The sequence below is a fragment of the Dermacentor andersoni genome, chromosome 10 (assembly GCF_023375885.2).
Source record: "Dermacentor andersoni chromosome 10, qqDerAnde1_hic_scaffold, whole genome shotgun sequence".
NCBI lineage: Eukaryota > Metazoa > Arthropoda > Arachnida > Ixodida > Ixodidae > Dermacentor > Dermacentor andersoni.
Window position 1 is genome coordinate 127,602,896 of NC_092823.1, and position 17,649 is coordinate 127,620,544.

A 17,649-nucleotide genomic window follows, 5' to 3' on the forward strand; every position below is an offset into this window, starting at 1 on the left:
AGCTATACAGTGTCGTGCCTTTGCCATGGATATAACTACGGCGTAGCAACCTAGGTTTGTGGATGTCCAGAACGGAACGGGGGGGGGGGGGGGGCGCCATTGTCGGAAGAATAAAAAGGTAACAGAATCGGGAGTATTCGATAATATGGATCTAAGCTATAACATCACAATGGCACGGCGGAATACGAAATATATACGCGAACAATAAAAGGAACGAGTTGCTAGGGCCGAACGAAACGTGTTTAAAATAGCCGCAGCTGTGTCTCCATATTTTGCTGTCAAATACGCGGGAACAAGCACTGCTGTCCCCCCTTTTTAGGCGAAACGCCATTATAGGCAGTGCGGGGTAAATATATCTGCAGAGAACCATTGTGTTTCGTTACACATTGCTTCGCTAAGAGAAATTGAGCCTCTGGATGACGCTATGGTAGGCGGTAAATTGAGAGAGGTGTAGAGTCGTTTCCATTCAAAAATTGAAGTAGAGCACAGGCATCCGCAAGCGTCGGAAACGGCTGAGTGACACAGCGTTTGAAAGCTTTAGAGCGGTTATTTCAGCGCAATATGCAATCGATTTTCGCAAGAAATTGCGGCACTGAACACCGATCGGGGGATCAAAGCACTAATACAATTAATGAGGTGGTTTCGATGTGCGCAGATTTTCACGCAATGGGGCATATAACGCTTTCGCATTAAAACACAAGTTATTCCCGGCGTATCAGCTGTAGATGTCGAGAAGAACCGTGTGTGGTACGGCATAGTAGTCGGCTGCATTTCCAGAGGAGCGCAGATCCGGACGCATTCGCCATGTGAGTGGCGCCCACATGTGCGCATTATTGGAAAGGGTCACTGCGTCGTATACGTGAGGGCCTATAAATCCTGTTGCAGAATCTTCTGGACAGGAGATTCGACCATGGCTGCTACTCCGCGCCTAGCATTCATCTTGGCGGCATTCTTCGTCTTGGCTTCGACTTTGACCTGCTGCAATGCAGAAGACGAACTGGATCTACAGGCCCGGATGACTCCCGTAAGAGGGCGTTGATTGAACTACCTAATTCGCCAGTTTCGGCGGGAATTTCTTACGGCGAATGCTTTTTTTAGGAGCAGAGCGCATTCTTTCGCATCTGACCGAAGGCGCGCGGCCTCGCGCATTCCCTTTTGTGTGTGGCGGGCTGGACACGTAGTTTTACGAGAGGCTTCCAGGAGCTTTCGCTCACTTGCAGGAGCCTCTGCGATTGGTGCGTGCCATGCGATTGGTGCGTGCGGATGGCTCATCGCCGGGGAACGAAGACGATAGCATTTCTTCTTTCGTCCAGTATCCAATGTTGCCTGTGCTCGCGACGCGTCATGTGTTTACAATTAGTTAGATCGGCGTTGTGTGCTTTCCGCGATAGTGAAAAAAAAAAAACGGAGTACTACACTGCAAGCATGTTTATATTGTTAACAACAAAAGCTCAACCAAAGAAAGGTATCTATATTTCTTTAATCAAAATGTATAACTTGCTAGAAATGCCTGCCTTTATTCGTTCGAAAGCATTACACACCCCATCACGCTTTAGAAATCAGAACACTATTCTTTAGCATGCCATAGTCATAGTCTTGCTGGTTCGTCCGATGCACTTCAGTGATTAACAAAGTTGAAATTCATGATTATATTGCGCTTAGTGTTACACAGACGAACGATAGGAGCAGCACGCGGACATAGCGCAAGCTACCAACTGTTTAATACTGTTAAAGAACGCGCTTATATACGAAGAGTCGGGGCGCGGCGTGGGGGGGGGGGGAGGGGATGATATAGAAGGATAGGACATGGTGACGACATGTGATGACACTTTGGGCCGGAAATACATCATTCACTTGCAACCACCTCCCCCCCCCCCCCCTTCGCGCCACACCTCAATGTACATAAGCACGTTCTTTAACAGTATTAAACAGCTGGTAGTTTGCGCTATGTACGTCCGCGTGCAGTCCCTATCGTTCATCTGTGTAACACTAAGCGCAATATAATCATGAACGTCCATCAACTAGCCCCGTTGATTGCTTTACTAAAAAGTTGAAATACAGCATAAATGTTTCATTTGCTGTTGCCTGCGCGCTGCACTCCGAAGAAACCCGAGTACTAATTCAGTCAACAACTTAAAGGGATACTAAAGAGAAAAACGATTTCTTCTTCATCAGTAAATTACCTTTATACAACACCAAAAACACCACTCTTACCACGATAAGATGCTTGGTAGGCCAGAAAAAGCGCAAGAACTAATGACGGGTGGCGACGCCTCCTTGAAGTTCCCGCACCTGGTCGCTGTGACGTCATGCACTTTGATGGCATCTTCTAGAACCTACCTAATTATATAGCGGTACTGGTTAATCACATTTTGTTCTAAGGGAGCCAAATATTAAACATGGCAAGTTTCGGGAACCCTAACTCAGCCAACGCGGCCCAAATGCGAGAACGTACTTTGAAACCCCTGACGTCACACAGACTTACCGGCGCCGGGGTTTCGACGCGAAATTCAAACACTGATACTTCGAACTTCATTTTCTCATCTAATAATCAAACTATTATTTTGAAATGACGGCGTGCAGGGTTCCGAAAGAATGCCTTATTAATCGAAACTGGTTTATTGTTTCGCTTTAGAGTCCCTTTAAGAACTGGTCTCAGCAACTTATATTATAATTACATGAAAGGTGTCAGTGAGAAGATTATAGAGAAACATGAAAAACTCCCGATACAGCTTTCTGTTCATCGATACCTGCTACATAAATGTGTTTTTCCGAGCATGAAAGAAGCCCGCAAATGTGCGCAAAATTTCCGCGCGACTGGCCGCTCCAATTAAGGTGAATTAGAGTTAGAACAAGGTAGAGTAAGGGGACTTAAGGAGGAGTAAAGTGAAATACGGTGAAGTAAATAAATTGAAGGTGTATTAAAGTGAATTAGCGTTGGTCTAAATTAGAGCAAGGTTGCTTAAAGTGCATTCGAACGGAGTAAGGTGGATAAAGGTTGGTACAAATTAGAGCAAGATGGATTAAGGTGGAATAAAGTGGATTAAGATTGGTAAAAACTAAAGCAAAGTGGATTAAGTTAGACTGGTGAAGGACACGTGACAATGTTTGACGTCACGTATAATGAACGTAACCAACTAATTAGAGAAGTCATAATTGTCCGGCATTCAAATCACACAAAGATACTTAAGTGGCTGTCAATTTTTTCCCAAGCTCTATAACTTCGTCAACACAGACAGGTGCACAGACGCGGCCATTGTTTTCTATATATGTATTTCTTAAACGAAGCCTTCTTTAGCTCTTTCGGCCATTTTCGTGGTTGGCAGTCTATGCTCGATGGTCGGTGTTCTGATTCGGAAGGAAAAGCGCCCGTTCGTTCGCTTTCTCTCACTCTCTCTCTCTACCTGGCTCTCTCTAGCCCTCTCGTTCACTCTCTGACTCGTTCATTCGCTCCTACTGTTGCTTACAATGAGAGTCGTCGTAGATGGTTGCTGCACGATTTCCTCTCCTCCAATCCTCATCGCAGTGCGAGCTGATCAGGTACTTCGACTATCCCTGCGAAATCAGCTACGTCACCACGGACGACGGTTACATCCTGGAAGTGGACAGGGTGCCGCGTGGACGCCAGGGCGACGCAGCGGCTGCGGAGGAGCACAACGGGACCCGTCGCCACCCCGTGCTGTTTGTGCCGGCGCTCCTAACCGGTTCGGACATATGGTTTCTAAACTACCCATCGCAGTCTCCAGGCAAGTGCTCGACCTCTTCAGCCACCTTGTGTACAATCTTATGTGTCATGATCAGCATCAAAAGCAACAGGACTTAACTTGATTATGAAATAGTGATGCTTAAAGCGTGCCGCACGCAATTTGACGCTTGTGATTGACCCTTTGCTGCAAGGTTGAAAACCATATGCAAATGTGTTTAACGACTTTTATTGGAAGAATTCGTAGGCTAGACGTCTATATGTTTGCTCTTTTTGACATAGCGGGTTCACTTCTTTTAGTGCTTCCGAATGCGTTTTACAAAAGGCACGTATTCATCAACTGGATGCATATGTGCTTTCCAAGTTCGCAGACATGTACCGAGGTACCATTAGAGATTCTCGCATGAAGTACACGCGTTTTAATGCGATAGCGTTGAGGGCCCCGTGTCGCAGAAAATCCGGCGTCGGCGGCGTTGTCCGTTAGAAAAAAAAATGCCGAACGACGCATCCCGAACCGCGCAGGCCCTCCGCGTGGCGCATTGGTGTTACTGTGCTGACCTAGTTGAATTTCTCAAAGTAAAATGCACCAGAACATTCGTAAAGCACTGTTTGCACACAACCTACAGACACGATAGCGTTGGATTGTAATTAGAACATACCAGAATACATATTGTGTTACGCGGAAACTCAAACGAAAACCCCCAAATCCAGCAGCCGTTCGAGGTCTAAGTAGGAGCGGGGCAACCCTCTGGGTTCTTTGCAACTCCATCCAGATGGCACTCGCCTCGGCGCATCCGCGGCGGCCGCCGTGGAGGGGGGAGGAAGAAAAAAACCCCCAAAAAGCACGCCTTCGTGCATAGCGTTCGACGCCAGCGTTTCCAGGAAACGGTTACATAAGCTGCAGTTGCCAGGAAGCGTGAGAAGCAGTCAGGGATCTTTGAATGCTATCGCGTTCCACTCTGAAAGGTGAACCTTAAGCGCCATTCAAGTTTTTGTGTAAACTTCAACAAACTCATTGAAGAATGAAAAAAAAAAGAACATTCTATCTTGCGGCTTTTTAAGTTCTTGGATGTTAAAAAATGTGGCTCAACTAAATTCCCAATGTAGCAGAAATAACTGGCGGCAGAATGGGTTAAACAAGCCCTGCACTGACATACTTTTAGGTACAGTGATTACACAGACGCAGTTATCACACACGTTACGTTACTACTCTCGCGCGAGACGTACTGCCTGCATCCGAAATTTTGTGAACGCTGTCGCATCCATTCTACAGCGAGACAGAGGTATCTGACAGTAGAAGTCAGAACTTACTGAGGTAATAAATTATGGGGACACTCAAGCGAGGCACGTTCGCGCCGTCGGCACCGTCGTCGTTGTGCTGTCCCGGTACTGACGACGCAAGCGCGACCTGCGCTTGGAGGGTTCAATGACCTTCAGAGACGCGCAGTGCGTTAGGCTGCGAAAGCGACGCACCATCGCACTCGGTTCAGCCACCCCTGCCGAAGCCAGGGCAGCATTCCCGCTTCCGCTGCTGCCATGAGCGTTGCGAGAAAAAAAATACATTGGTGCTCTTGCTGAGGAGCTGTGTGTACCATAGTGCAAATATTGATCTGAGTGAAACGGATAGCAATCGGCAAGCGAAGTCAATTCACCCCTTTTATCGGGCGCCGGGAAACACCCACGGTTTTCCGCGTAGCATGGAGGTACGAAAGCTGTAATCGCGTTGCGGGCGTTCCACATTGCGCCAGCGTTGTGAGATGCCTGGTATCTGTCAGGGTGATTTTCCTGCTGCGCCGCGGCAGCTGTCCCGCTTGCTGCGTGGTTATCTTTTGCTCCATATAGTTGTCTACACGTAGGTATAGTCGTCTATACCTAGGTACATTCGTCTATAGCTGCATATAGTCGCCTATAGGCTCATATAATTGTCTATACCTGCTTATAGTTGTCTATACCAACTTACAGTCGTCTATAGCCACATGTAGTCATCTATAGCTGCTCATATCCGTCAATACCTGCATATATTCATATATAGCTGCAAATATTCGTCTATAGCTCCATATAGTCGTCTGTAGCTGCACATAGTCATCTATAGCTGCAGATACTCATGTATATGTGCCTATAGTCGTCTATAGCTGCATATAGTATTCTATATCTGCAGGTAGTTGTCTTTAGCTGCATATAGTCGTCTATAGCTGCTTACAGCCGTCTATGGGTGCTTATAGCCGTCTATATCTGCATGTAGTCTTCTTTAGCTGTAGGTAGTCGTCAACAGCTGCAGATAGTCGTCTACACCTGCATAAAGACGTCTATATCTACATATAGTCGTTTTCAGCTGCAGATAGTAGTCTATAGCTGCAGATAGTCGTCTATAGCTGCATAAAGTTGTTTATAGCTGCAGATAATCGTCTATAGCTTCATGTAGTCGTCTACAGCTACTTACAGCCGTCTTTAGCTGCAGGTAGTAGTCTATAGCTGCAGATAGTCGTCTATAGATGCATAAAGTCATTTATAGCTGCAAATAGTCGTTTATCGCCGCAAATAGTCATCTATAGCTGCATATAGTCATCTACTGCTTTCTAGCTTGCCGCATGTTGCGCATAGCGTTTTGGTAGAAGACTACACGAGGACATTGAGGGCAACACTGAATTTTTTTATCGCATTCAATGCTTCATCTTCGGGCGAAACTGCCAATTAAAAAGAAATAATACTTTATTAATGGACGAAGAAATGTTAATTTGCAGGCTTCCTGTTCGCCGACGCTGGCTTCGACGTATGGTCGATGAACTCGAGGGAGTCGGAGCGGTACTCTAACCACCTGACCCTGACCAAGAACGACCCTGAGTACTGGAAGTTCAGGCAAGGCGCGGTGTGGTTGTACGATCCATAATGGGGACGAGGCTAGGATTAATTAAGGGAAAATCAGACATCCACCCGTTCGTAGCAATTGCTACAAAGGAAACTCATACGGGTTGCTCGAAAGGAAAGCCCTGCAGTTGAAAAAAATATTGCTACGAATGGGCGGATGTCTGATTTTCCCTTAATTAATTACTACTCTCTACATTGCGGGTTTCCGCAGATTACGTCAAACTCTTGCCCTTCCTTCGAGTTGTTGACAAATTCGACTTCGCCCTGCCATCTGGTAGCCGGCATGGTTAGCTCAGATGGTAGAGTGGCTGCCCCGGAAAGGTGGTGGTCCCGGGTTCGAGTCCCGGACTAGGACGAATTTTTCAACTACGGGGCTTTCCTTTCGAAGAACCCGCATGGGTTTCCTTTATGGTAATTGCTACGAACGGGTGGATGTCTGATTTTCCCTTAATAAATTACGAGTCTCCACCTTGCGGCTTTCCGCAGAACTATTACATCAGAGGCTACGATTATTACTACGGGATTAGACTACGACGCGGATTGAGCTAATCACACCGAATGCAACTACGAGGCAATTCACTCTGACGAAAAATAGCGCAGTACCCAAGGGTCAAGACAAAATGACGACACGAGCATAGAACGAAAAACTGAGACTTGCTGACAGAAGCTCCAATATACCGGGTGCTTCTGCGAAGATTTTAGGCTACTTTTAAAACTCCCCTGTGGCGAATGGCCCAACTCTAGTCCGTGAGCTGGTCTACTCGAAGAGGAGGACATTACTTGCACCCTAAATCGTAATGCGTACCGCAATAATAAAAAAAACATCACTAATTATGTTTTCTTGCGATAGCATTTACATGGACATTCCCAGTGTATTTCCGCCGTCGCCGTGAGGTTCCGCATAAAGTCGAAGGGCGATAAAACCGTCCCCGCGCGCCCTACGCTATACGTTGAACTGAAGGCGTGTGATGGGAGCCGACGATCGTGGCTAAATCTCGCCCGCGCGAAATAGGCAACAGCGGGGAGGAAGAGGAGGAGGAGGAGGAAAAACGTTTATTTAGCTCTAGAAAATTCTATGAATTTCGCGGAGTCAGATGGTGTCTTCCATCTTCTTGGCAATGGCCGTCTGCCCCTAGTCCAGGGCTCCGCTGGATGCCGCTGCCAGCTGGGCCCGTCGGATCAGCCCTAGTTGGACGTCCTGACGGTCGCTGGAGAGCATTCCTTCCCATTGCTCCGCACTCGGGGAGGAAGAGAGCCGTCTTCCGTCGTGCGCGAAGCACCCAATGTTGCCAGGCACCAGGGGCAGGGGGGACGGCGTTCTGCTTCGGCTGCAAAGGCGCATGTGGAGGCTGCGCGTGGTCGCGCGGCCATGTCTTGAGAGCGGCCTGGGTTAGGACCAGGGTCTAGGCGCATTGACGGCTCGTAGCGTTGTGCGTGCTGCGTGCTCTCGGCGCTCACTTTGCGTTGGAGCGATAGACAGCACGAGTGTCACTTCGCTCGTTACTGCTGCCGCGTTTCCTCACGCCGTCGTTTCGACAGCGTGACAGCGAGTTGCCGCGGTCATCGAACCAGATGTGTTGATGTTTGTTTGTGTGCGCGTGACACCATGCCCGTTAATTTAGTTGGTGTGCCTGTGTTCCCAAGCTTATAAGGCCAATGAAACTGCTATCCTTATTTCGAATAGAAGTCCACTAATTTGATATCGTAATCCATGCTTCGCCTTTCGGGAGAAACTGCGGCTTTAACTAATAACCTTACGGCACACATTTGAATTTGCAAATTGTAGCCGGCAGGATTGCAAGGCACATCCCCTTGAAAAAAACTCTGTCCATGACACCATTTTCGAGAAATGCACCATCGAACTTGCGTTCAAAATGCACCTACGTTCCACTAACTTTCTTAACCGAACACCGTTTTGTGCACTGAAGCTCGAAAGTAACTGGACCACCAGTGTGTTTCTTCGCGCACTGCAGGAATTAATATCTAGAAACTTGTGTCATGCTGTAAATCATATTCGGAAGGATTCACCTGCGATTTGTAAAGTGCAATATGCGCTGCAGCGTAATTATCCAAAAACTTCATTAGCGAATTTTTGTCTATTAGCCACTTATGCATTTCGATTTTTTCATGTTAATAATGTCCGCGGGTTCGAGAAATCCAACTCAAGGATTAGAAGTGTGTTCTACCACAGGTACTTCTTAAAAATTGGTCAAGTCTTGGCGGAAACACCTTGTATGTTACATTGCACATACACACGCGTGCACACACACACAAAAACACAAACACACACACACACACGCACGTACACACACACACACACACACACGCGCGCGCGCGCACACACACGCACACACAAGCATGCACACACACGCACGCGCGCACATGCACACACACACGCACGCACGCGTGCGCGCGCAAACAGTGCATACACCTGAAGATTAGCGTCCAAGTAAGCAATCTTTAACCACAGTAGCTCTCTGCGCTCGAGTCGTCATTATTTACCATCGCGTATGTATCACACCATTCTTCGTAAGATGACGACACGAGCATAGAAAGAGAAAGAGGTTCGTGGAAACAAACTCGGATATACCGGGTGGTTCTCAGGAGACCTCAAGCTATTTATAAAAATCGCCTGTCGCAAATAACAGTTATAATCCTTGAACAGCCTTGAACAGGCCCACTCGAAGAGGCGGACATTACCTGCACTCTAAATCGAAATGCGTGTTGGAATAATTAACAAGAAACTTCATTAATTAGCTTTCTACCTAATTAGCTTACGGCACACATTGGAATTTACAAATTGCAGCTGGTGTGATTCTAATGCATATACCATTGAAAAGAATTCTGTGGACGACGCCATTTTTTGAGAAATGCACCCTCAAATGTGCGATCAAATGCACTCCTTAACTCGACTTGCTAGCTCTGCGCTCGCGTCGTCATTATTTATCGTCAACTGTGTATTATGCAGTTCTTCATCAGCATGGAATACCAACTCACCGCACATATTTTTTTTTACTTCCGTAACCGTTGACGCTGCGATAATGCGGATGACGGTAGGGCTGCTATGCTGAAGCAAGCTTTCGTATTAAATTGAAATACCTGGCAAGTGTTTCTCGACCTTCATATTAGCCAAGTGCTGTCCTTTCGTTTGCAAAGAGCGCCTAACACAGTTTCTTCAACTTTCTAAACACGTGCCATTGCTCCTTTAACCGCAAGAAACACAAACACTGTTTCCTAATGAAGGAAGATTGTACCTGTTCACTTTATTTCTGACGATGTAGATACGATAGCAAAAAAAGCAATGAAAGGTTGCTTGAGATAGAACGTAATTAGTAAATAAAGTAATTAATTACTAATTAGCTTACTGAACTATTTAATTCTTAAACATCACTCCAGCACATCAAGAACGCTACTGTATAGACATTGCCCTAAGCTTGCCGTACCTAAATCAGAATTAGGACCCGGATACAAGCGCTATCAACTGATTTATTGAAGAAACGTAAAAGGAGGGGGTTGTCATAGAAAACATGCAAGAGACAACTTCTCATGGCGCAATGCTCTTTAGTTATGGGTAATGCCAGGGGCTACCTTGTCAAGGGCGGCGTAACTGTGTCCATGTTATTCTCAAATTTCGAAGCGCAGTTTCGACGAGATCGGACGCTATGACGTTGCTGCCGGAGTCGATCACGTGCTCAACGCTACCGGTGCGGAGAGGCTGACGGTCGTCAGCTTGTCGCAGGGCGTCACCATTGCTCTGGTTTTGCTGTCCACGCGGCCGGAGTACAACGACAAGGTGACCACGTGCGAGCTGTGCGACAGATTGTAAAGAAATTGTGCAGATCTCACACGCATGCGAAATCTTTATGAGCAGCGAATTTTTCGTGAAGCGCTTAATTAAATGCCATAGAAATGTCCACCTTCTGCACAGCGTATTGCAGCGTAGCGACCACCCGCATGCCCCGTAAGACGCGGGGACCCTCACTACGTGACCAACACGACCATGAATTACACAGTCTCCGGGAAGGGCCAACTTTCCTATGACGCTGTGTTCAGAGTCGGCCCACTTCTTCAGCTGCACTATTCGCTATCAGATAAGGCCTCTTCATTTCACGGGAAACTAACCGAGAAGTCGCGCCAAACCGCGGCAACGAAGAAATATAGCAGCTGTGGTAAGTGTACACGCGAGCAGATCAGTGGTTCATTGCAATCGTAATAACCACAATGGTCATTGTTGCCAACGACAGCCAGGGCCCGAGCGCAGGAACTCTGGAACGGCCAGCTTCGCTTGTAGCCCTCTGAAGGTTCGCGGACCTCAATAAATATCCGCTCAATCCTCCCCATCCCTCGGTTACGCGACAGGAAGTTTGAACGATTGGGAAAGCAGCGCTCAAAAACGCAGGGACAGAGAACACGTGACGGGCGCCCGTCGTCTGCATTATGCGTGGCTCTGTCCCAGCGTTTCTGAGCACAGCTTTCCCCATCGTTAGACCATAAAACAACTCGTACTAATCAAAGTTCTGCTTGAACAGGAAGGTTCCCTTTCATAAAGAAGTTGCCCGCTTGAAGGCGTACACTTGATGTAGCGAGGCTATTCGCTTACCGTATGTTGTTATGCTTCGTAATTCCATAGAGAGGAGACCCGGCCCCCGGCACATCTGTAAGGAAAGTGCATATGAGGCACATATCAGCCGATTCGCGGCGTGAGTGTCGCCGTGTGGGTGAGCTATTCGGCGAGGCAGAAGCAGCAGTAAAGCAGCAGTGAAGCAGCAGCAGCCACCGTCGGCAAAGCCTGAGAGGGTTCGCCAAGAAAACATCGCATTAAGAAACTACCCCATAAAGAGTGCCACGAACCTAAACGTGTGAAAAACGTAGGAAGTACTTCGTTCTCGCGATGTATCCCGTTATACTACTACCATTCCTGCTGCTACTACTGCTACTACTCAACTAGAAGTGCTGCCGCTACTATTACTGAACTACAACTAATTCTACTACCATAGCTGGCAGTTACTATGGACTTTATGACGGCTGCGATTGCTACGAAAGCTACCGAATACTGCTCCCTTTGCTGAACGTTCAGTGGAGAAGTGTCTAGCCAACGTTTCGACAAGGAGACGTAACTTCGTCAGGGCGTAGACTCGTGCTTATGTGACAACGCTGGCTCTAAATACATCCTTTGTTTTCTACCACTGTTAAACCACTACTGCTAAGTATATAGTGTAATAGCTACCACTGCAATTTGAAAACGCCCATAATACTAAAAAAGAAAGGGGGTTAACCTAGGGGCACGATTTTTGTTACTCATGTCATGAGAAGCCAACAAAGACACCAAGGACAACATAGGGGAAATTACTTGAACTTGCTAATTGAATTAAAGAAATGACAAATTAATGGAAATGAAAGTGGATGAAAAAAGCTTGCCGCAGGTGGGGAACAATCCCACGTCTTCGCATTACGCGTGCGATGCTCTAACCAATTGAGCTACCGCGACGCCGTTTCCCTATGCACTTTCTTTTGCATTCATGTGTTACTACTAGAACTAGCCTTGGGAGTGTTAGCCAGCGCCACCACTCACAAACCTTGGCGGCGGATGCGTGCGATGCTTTCGCACGCGTAATGAGAATACGGGGCATCGTTCCCAACCTGCGGCAAGTTGTTTTTTAGTCCACTTTCATTGGCATTAATTTATTATTTCTTTAATTCAATTGGTAAATACAAGTAATATTTCTCATTTTGTCTTTGGTGTCTTTGTTTCTTGGCTTCTCGTGATATAAAGTACTCGCAGAAATTCATGCCACGGGTAGCTGAGCGCGGTCATGGAGAAGCAAGCTACGTTTTCTCAAATGACACGCTGCTGATATTTTCAAATTCAGTGCTATTTCATTTTGCTCATGCTTCGCACATTGTACTCAAAGTGTTGTTCGTCGTGTATGTAACCACTCCTGCTTTTAAGACCTTTAATCAGAGGGTGGCAGTAATCTTGAAATAAATAAAATAAATAAATACACGATAAGTTTTGTTGCACTTACAGGTCGACCTGGTTGTCGCATACGGCCCTGTTGCTAACGTCTCCCACCTGGGGCCTCCTTTGTCGCTTCTGATACCCTTCACACCTTTACTTCCCGTAAGTGCTTTGAGGAGTGCAGTGCAGCCATCGGACGACTTGCACGTAACGATTATCTGGAGTGACAATCAATGTCATGACGTCAGGACATTTAGCCTAATAATGATATAAATACACTCGGGAATTGTTGTTCTTTGTTGTTCTTATTTTCAGATATAGCTCTAGCGGGCGGCTGCCTGGGTGTAAATGATGTATGTACAGCATTATAAACGTGCCTGAGTTTACGATGAAATAAAGAAGGAAAAAAAAAAAACAGTCCACGCTAGAGTTCAGACTGGCATCCGGTTTCATGCGGATGAACTTTTATTCTGAATATGCTAAATGATGAAATGAGGAATACATCCCAGCGCATATATTCACAAAGGATCAGCTCCTGGCTCGACATTTTCAGAAACCACTAAAACGTTGATATCAAAAACACGTTTGCGAAATCGAGCGCCGAAGAATCGACGTGACCTATTTCATGAGGATGCATGTTTGCTTCGGCCATAGCCAAACGGATTGAAGAACCCTAATCTGAGATTTCTTTCTCCTTTTCTCGATTTAAATTTCCTTATACGTTGTTTCGCTCCCGGTACATTGCTTATTAAGCACTTTTCGGATGTGGGAACCCAAGCTTAATGGTCACCTCTAGCGAATAGCGTTTCTAACGCGCATTCGCGAAACGTGAACTTCTTGCATGGGTTCGAGTGCACTTGCATCCCAACCCAAGAGAGAGAGAGAGAGAGAGAGAGAGAAGGAGATGAAGAGGAAAGCTAGGGTCTCAAACGTGCAGCTAGTACAGGTATTGTAATAATTCATGATTTTCTTTGTGGAGCAGTATTTCTATAGTTTCCTTCTGATGCCGCAAATGCCGTGCAAGCACGTGATGCTAACACGCGCCGCGAATCACGTGTACTAAAAGACGTTTGCACCACAGTACACCGGGAAAGACGAAGCGGTCGCTGGATGGAAGACCTACAGCATGGGTTTTCTAGTCGGAAACTACCTATTATTAGCCTTACCTTATCAATCATTGCTAATTACCTGTACTGGTTTGTTCTTTTCGAGTCAGTACGCCAGTCTACGTCACGGCAGAACATACTTCATTTAAAGACCACCGCGGCGCTGCGTGGCAGTGGTCAGGAGGGTTAGTTGGGCGAGTATGTTATGCATATTGAGACAATTATTGTCTACTTCAAGCCGTCTGAGCTTCGCAAGTTCAGATTAGGCTTTAGCTCAGCAGCTCCTATCTAAATACAAAGAAAAGAAAACGACGCTTTGATTTTGATTCTTCCTTATGCTGCTAGCCATGGTACCTAGACATACGTTTTTGCATGTCACTCAAGCAACTGCCGCTGTAACGTTGTCGTCGAAGTGAAATACATTCGCTACCGCATCTGACTTTGGCGCAGACCTTGCTCTACCCCTTCACCAAGGCCGGCTTCCTGGGGCTATCTGAGGGCCTCTCAGTTCTTCTTGCGAAATTGTGCGAGATTTTGAGTGGCGAAGTGTGCTCATTGGCCGTCACTGTGACGCTCTTTAGCAGCCCTTATCAATTGAACGAGGTAAGCGGAACACATGTGGTCAGACGAGTACCATTCGGATTGATTGTGAAAATTATTGGCGTTCACTTTTGTTTTGTTTCTTCCAGTTACCTGTAGAAGCCTGTAATAATTATATTATTACGCCAATAATCACTATCATGTTTGTGTCATACGCTAGTACTCGATCTAACGAGGGGCGGTATGACAACCATGTGCTACGCTCCTAACTACATTGAAAACTATTCGCATTTACGATTCTTTTCTAGGTTTCTTTGTATAAGCCTGCAGAAATTATTCGGCTACGCTAATTTCTTCGGTTAGAATTGCGCGGTATACTAGTGGTAAAACTAAAGCCTTCACTCTTATGTAAAACAAGAATATTTTGCACTAATAAATAGTTTATATGTCGCGATGTGTTACATATATGCGTCCTGTGAAGCCCATGATGTACATTGATTCAGAGTGTTGTATGGCATCTAATCGTGAATACAGCTATGGTATAGCCGAATGTGGAAGAATAATAAAATTGCACTTGCCGCAAAAGTGGGAACGGGGTGCGGAGGAGGTTGCGTTCCAGTTCGAATACTCTATGAACGTGTATACTTGAGTGGCCAGCACCTGCCTGTTTCGTTTAAAGGATTAACCTATGACATGCCGCAGCACATACAACATGCGTACATGAGTAGGGGGCTCTGTGCACCGTCGCTATTCACCCGTCTTAAGTATCACCGGGAATAACATGACGGGGAGAAAGCAGGCACATGGCATGGGAGAAGAGCATGTGCATTCCGCCGGAGGAAATTGTGCTATCTCTTCGTCCTTATCATCGTCAGCCTATTTTATAGTGGAAATCAGGGCACTTCGCTGACGAAGTCATCATCCAGCGATCTCCTATTACTCACGCCCTGCGTCAACCAAATCTCTGCTACGCCTTCCCGTTCTCTAAACGTATCACACCATCTATATTCCTCTTCGGCCTCCGACAACGCTTCCCTTCCCTTTCTGTTGGCACGCGTAGTTTTGCTCTAATAAATCTTAACCTCAACCATAACATAGGCTGCACACATCTGCTCTCTCTTACATACAGCCGCTTTCATGCCTTTTTACATCTGTCATGATAACTGCTAAGGGTAATTCAAGTGGTAAACCTATACCATGAATAATCATCGTGTTTCCGTGACAGAGGAACTCCCCGGAATAAAGAACTACACGCATTAACTGTGTTTCAAGTTGAGGTCTGTATTGCACACGGTACCGCCGACGTACAAGGCAGGGTTTAGACGAATTGCGGGTCTGCAAACACTGTGGCAAATAAACTGCCTTCTTGCGCCATCTGACAAAAAAAAAGGGCGAAATGTCGAGGCATGTTATTGCACATCCACATCCTTTTGTTCGCATGTGCCTGTCAATGAGCAATACCAGGCGCTTGCTTCAGGTGCACTTCGACTAACTTGCACTATAGCAAATTGTACATAGGCACAATGGGGAAGTCAGTATGTGCTGTGTCATCTAGCATGCTCTTGACGAATGACGGATGTGACTCTGTAATACATATTTCTTCCTTCTTTTCGTTGTCTTGCGTGATTATACATACGACATGCTAGTTTGTTCTGACGAGTTAACACAAACATTTGATAACAGTAGGTATAACTTGCAATCGCAGGTAAAACGTCAGCTGAGTGCATATCTCGCAGGCACATATGACACACAACGGGCTTCTGACAACACATTTCATGAACAATTTTCCGTAACCCTAAGCTTAGCTTGTTATCTCAAGTGAAAGTAGGACATACTGTATTTTTCCCATCCATTATACGATCCAAAGGTCCACGACGTTTCAGTATGCCTCGTCATTCTCCTCGCGATGGCTGTTATTGTCGTGATCGCTGGCACCGTCGTAACAACTCACATCGTTGTTGTAGCGCCATCACCCTCTGTTTTGCATGGCACTTAAGAGGAAGCTTCAGCACGTGTCCAATAGTGAATTCTGTATTCAAGTACGTGTGAAACGCAGGAATGCTCCCATAGACAAACGTCATTCCGATTTGAATTAAATTGGTTGCATCTGCGATATAAAAATGAGTTGCAACTCTTGAAAGCGCAATTTTTATATTTGAGTTGCTTAACTGAGTGCGAAAACTAAAAAAAAAAACATTGCTGGCTCTCCTGTATACGGAAGTAGATGTACGCATGAAGCGGCCACCGGCAAAGCAGATTGGTTGGAGTTGATACTAGCCAGGAACTTAAAATGGGTGTAGTGCACGTTCGCAACGGAACACCCCACCACACCTCACCACGCCATACTGTGCACTGGTCCATATGGACGCTGCTGAGCTAGAAGAAAGCCGTCTGTAGGCGGCACCACTGGCAGCGAAGGACGCCAAGGAGTCAAGCACACTGCACTGCTGGAAAAGAAAATCGCCTAAAGGCGCCGCGACGTGTGGCACCATCTCTCGAGGCGACGCGAATTCGCGCCGTGGAACTCACGGACCACAGGCCTTCAAAAGAGCACAGGCAACCCTGTACCGGCGCTAAAATATGAGAATGAAGTGTATGTTGTATCTATATGTGCCTTTTGAACGTCGCTATCGGAGATGACAAAAACTCCAGCTTACTGGAAGTTACAGCTTGATCGAACGAAAAAGCTGGCCTTTTTACCGCACCTAAATTTCGTTTCGCTGCGACGTCACGTCACGTGCCCACCTCGATGGAGCAGGACGGCAATCGTCGGTCTGTAAGAATCGTCAGTCAGTCCATAAGAATAGTTGGTTTTAGGGAGCCTATATGGGAACTTGTTCAGATTTGTTATTTGGGCAGTCCCATACTGTTTTCATTAAAGAAAAAACAATGTGTAACGCTGTAGCATCCCACATCTTTTCCTCATCGAACACCATCTGGTGCATGCATCGCATGCATCTGGAAATAGGGGGCTCCTTCATTTCACTGCTGCCACCGTCATGGTGTCACAAATAACTTTAACTGGTTTTTTATCATTAAAAACTAGTAGAGTGCCTGGACGTCGTATTGCCAACGCGAAGATATGCATGTGTCAGTGTATATAAGCCCGATTTCTTCTTTTTTCTATTTTTTACCAAATGAACTCGTTGGAAACTATATTTCATGATGCTTTAGAAGTGGAACAATTGTTCAATATAGGATTCAATTTTCGGGGGTCGTCTTTTTTAAATAGTTGCATTAAATTAGATTGATAAGTTTCGCCATTAGAACAGCCACAGTGAAAACGTTTGCAAGGAATTTTCTTCTACTGACGTTTGATTAGGGCAAGTTACCGTGTGCTCGAACTCAAAATGAATTAATCTGTCATTTGTTCAGACAAGAGTCCCCATGTACCTAGGCCACTATCCCATCGGAACTACTATACAAAACTTCATGCATTACTATCAGGTAAGCCGCTTTGCAGTAGACCACATCGG

At 46.2% G+C, this 17,649-nt stretch overlaps 1 protein-coding gene across 1 annotated transcript; it reads left to right on the forward strand.

The window, feature by feature from the left end:
* Nucleotides 1–910: 910 nt before the first annotated feature.
* On the forward strand, nt 911–10,394 carry LOC126543688 (lipase member M-like). Its single transcript, XM_055078151.2, has 4 exons — nt 911–1,024; nt 3,527–3,746; nt 6,445–6,559; nt 10,211–10,394. Exons 1-4 carry the CDS (start codon nt 911–913, stop codon nt 10,392–10,394), a joined length of 633 nt encoding a protein of 210 aa, XP_054934126.2.
* Nucleotides 10,395–17,649: the final 7,255 nt, after the last annotated feature.

Excerpts from the sequence above, each read along its gene's own strand:
- LOC126543688 (XM_055078151.2), top strand. The coding sequence starts at position 911 with ATGGCTGCTACTCCGCGCCTAGCATTCATCTTGGCGGCATTCTTCGTC. Across the intron at positions 3,747-6,444 it reads CTACCCATCGCAGTCTCCAG|GCTTCCTGTTCGCCGACGCT; the intron begins GCAAGTGCTCGA and ends GTTAATTTGCAG. Across the intron at positions 6,560-10,210 it reads CCTGAGTACTGGAAGTTCAG|TTTCGACGAGATCGGACGCT; the intron begins GCAAGGCGCGGT and ends TTCGAAGCGCAG.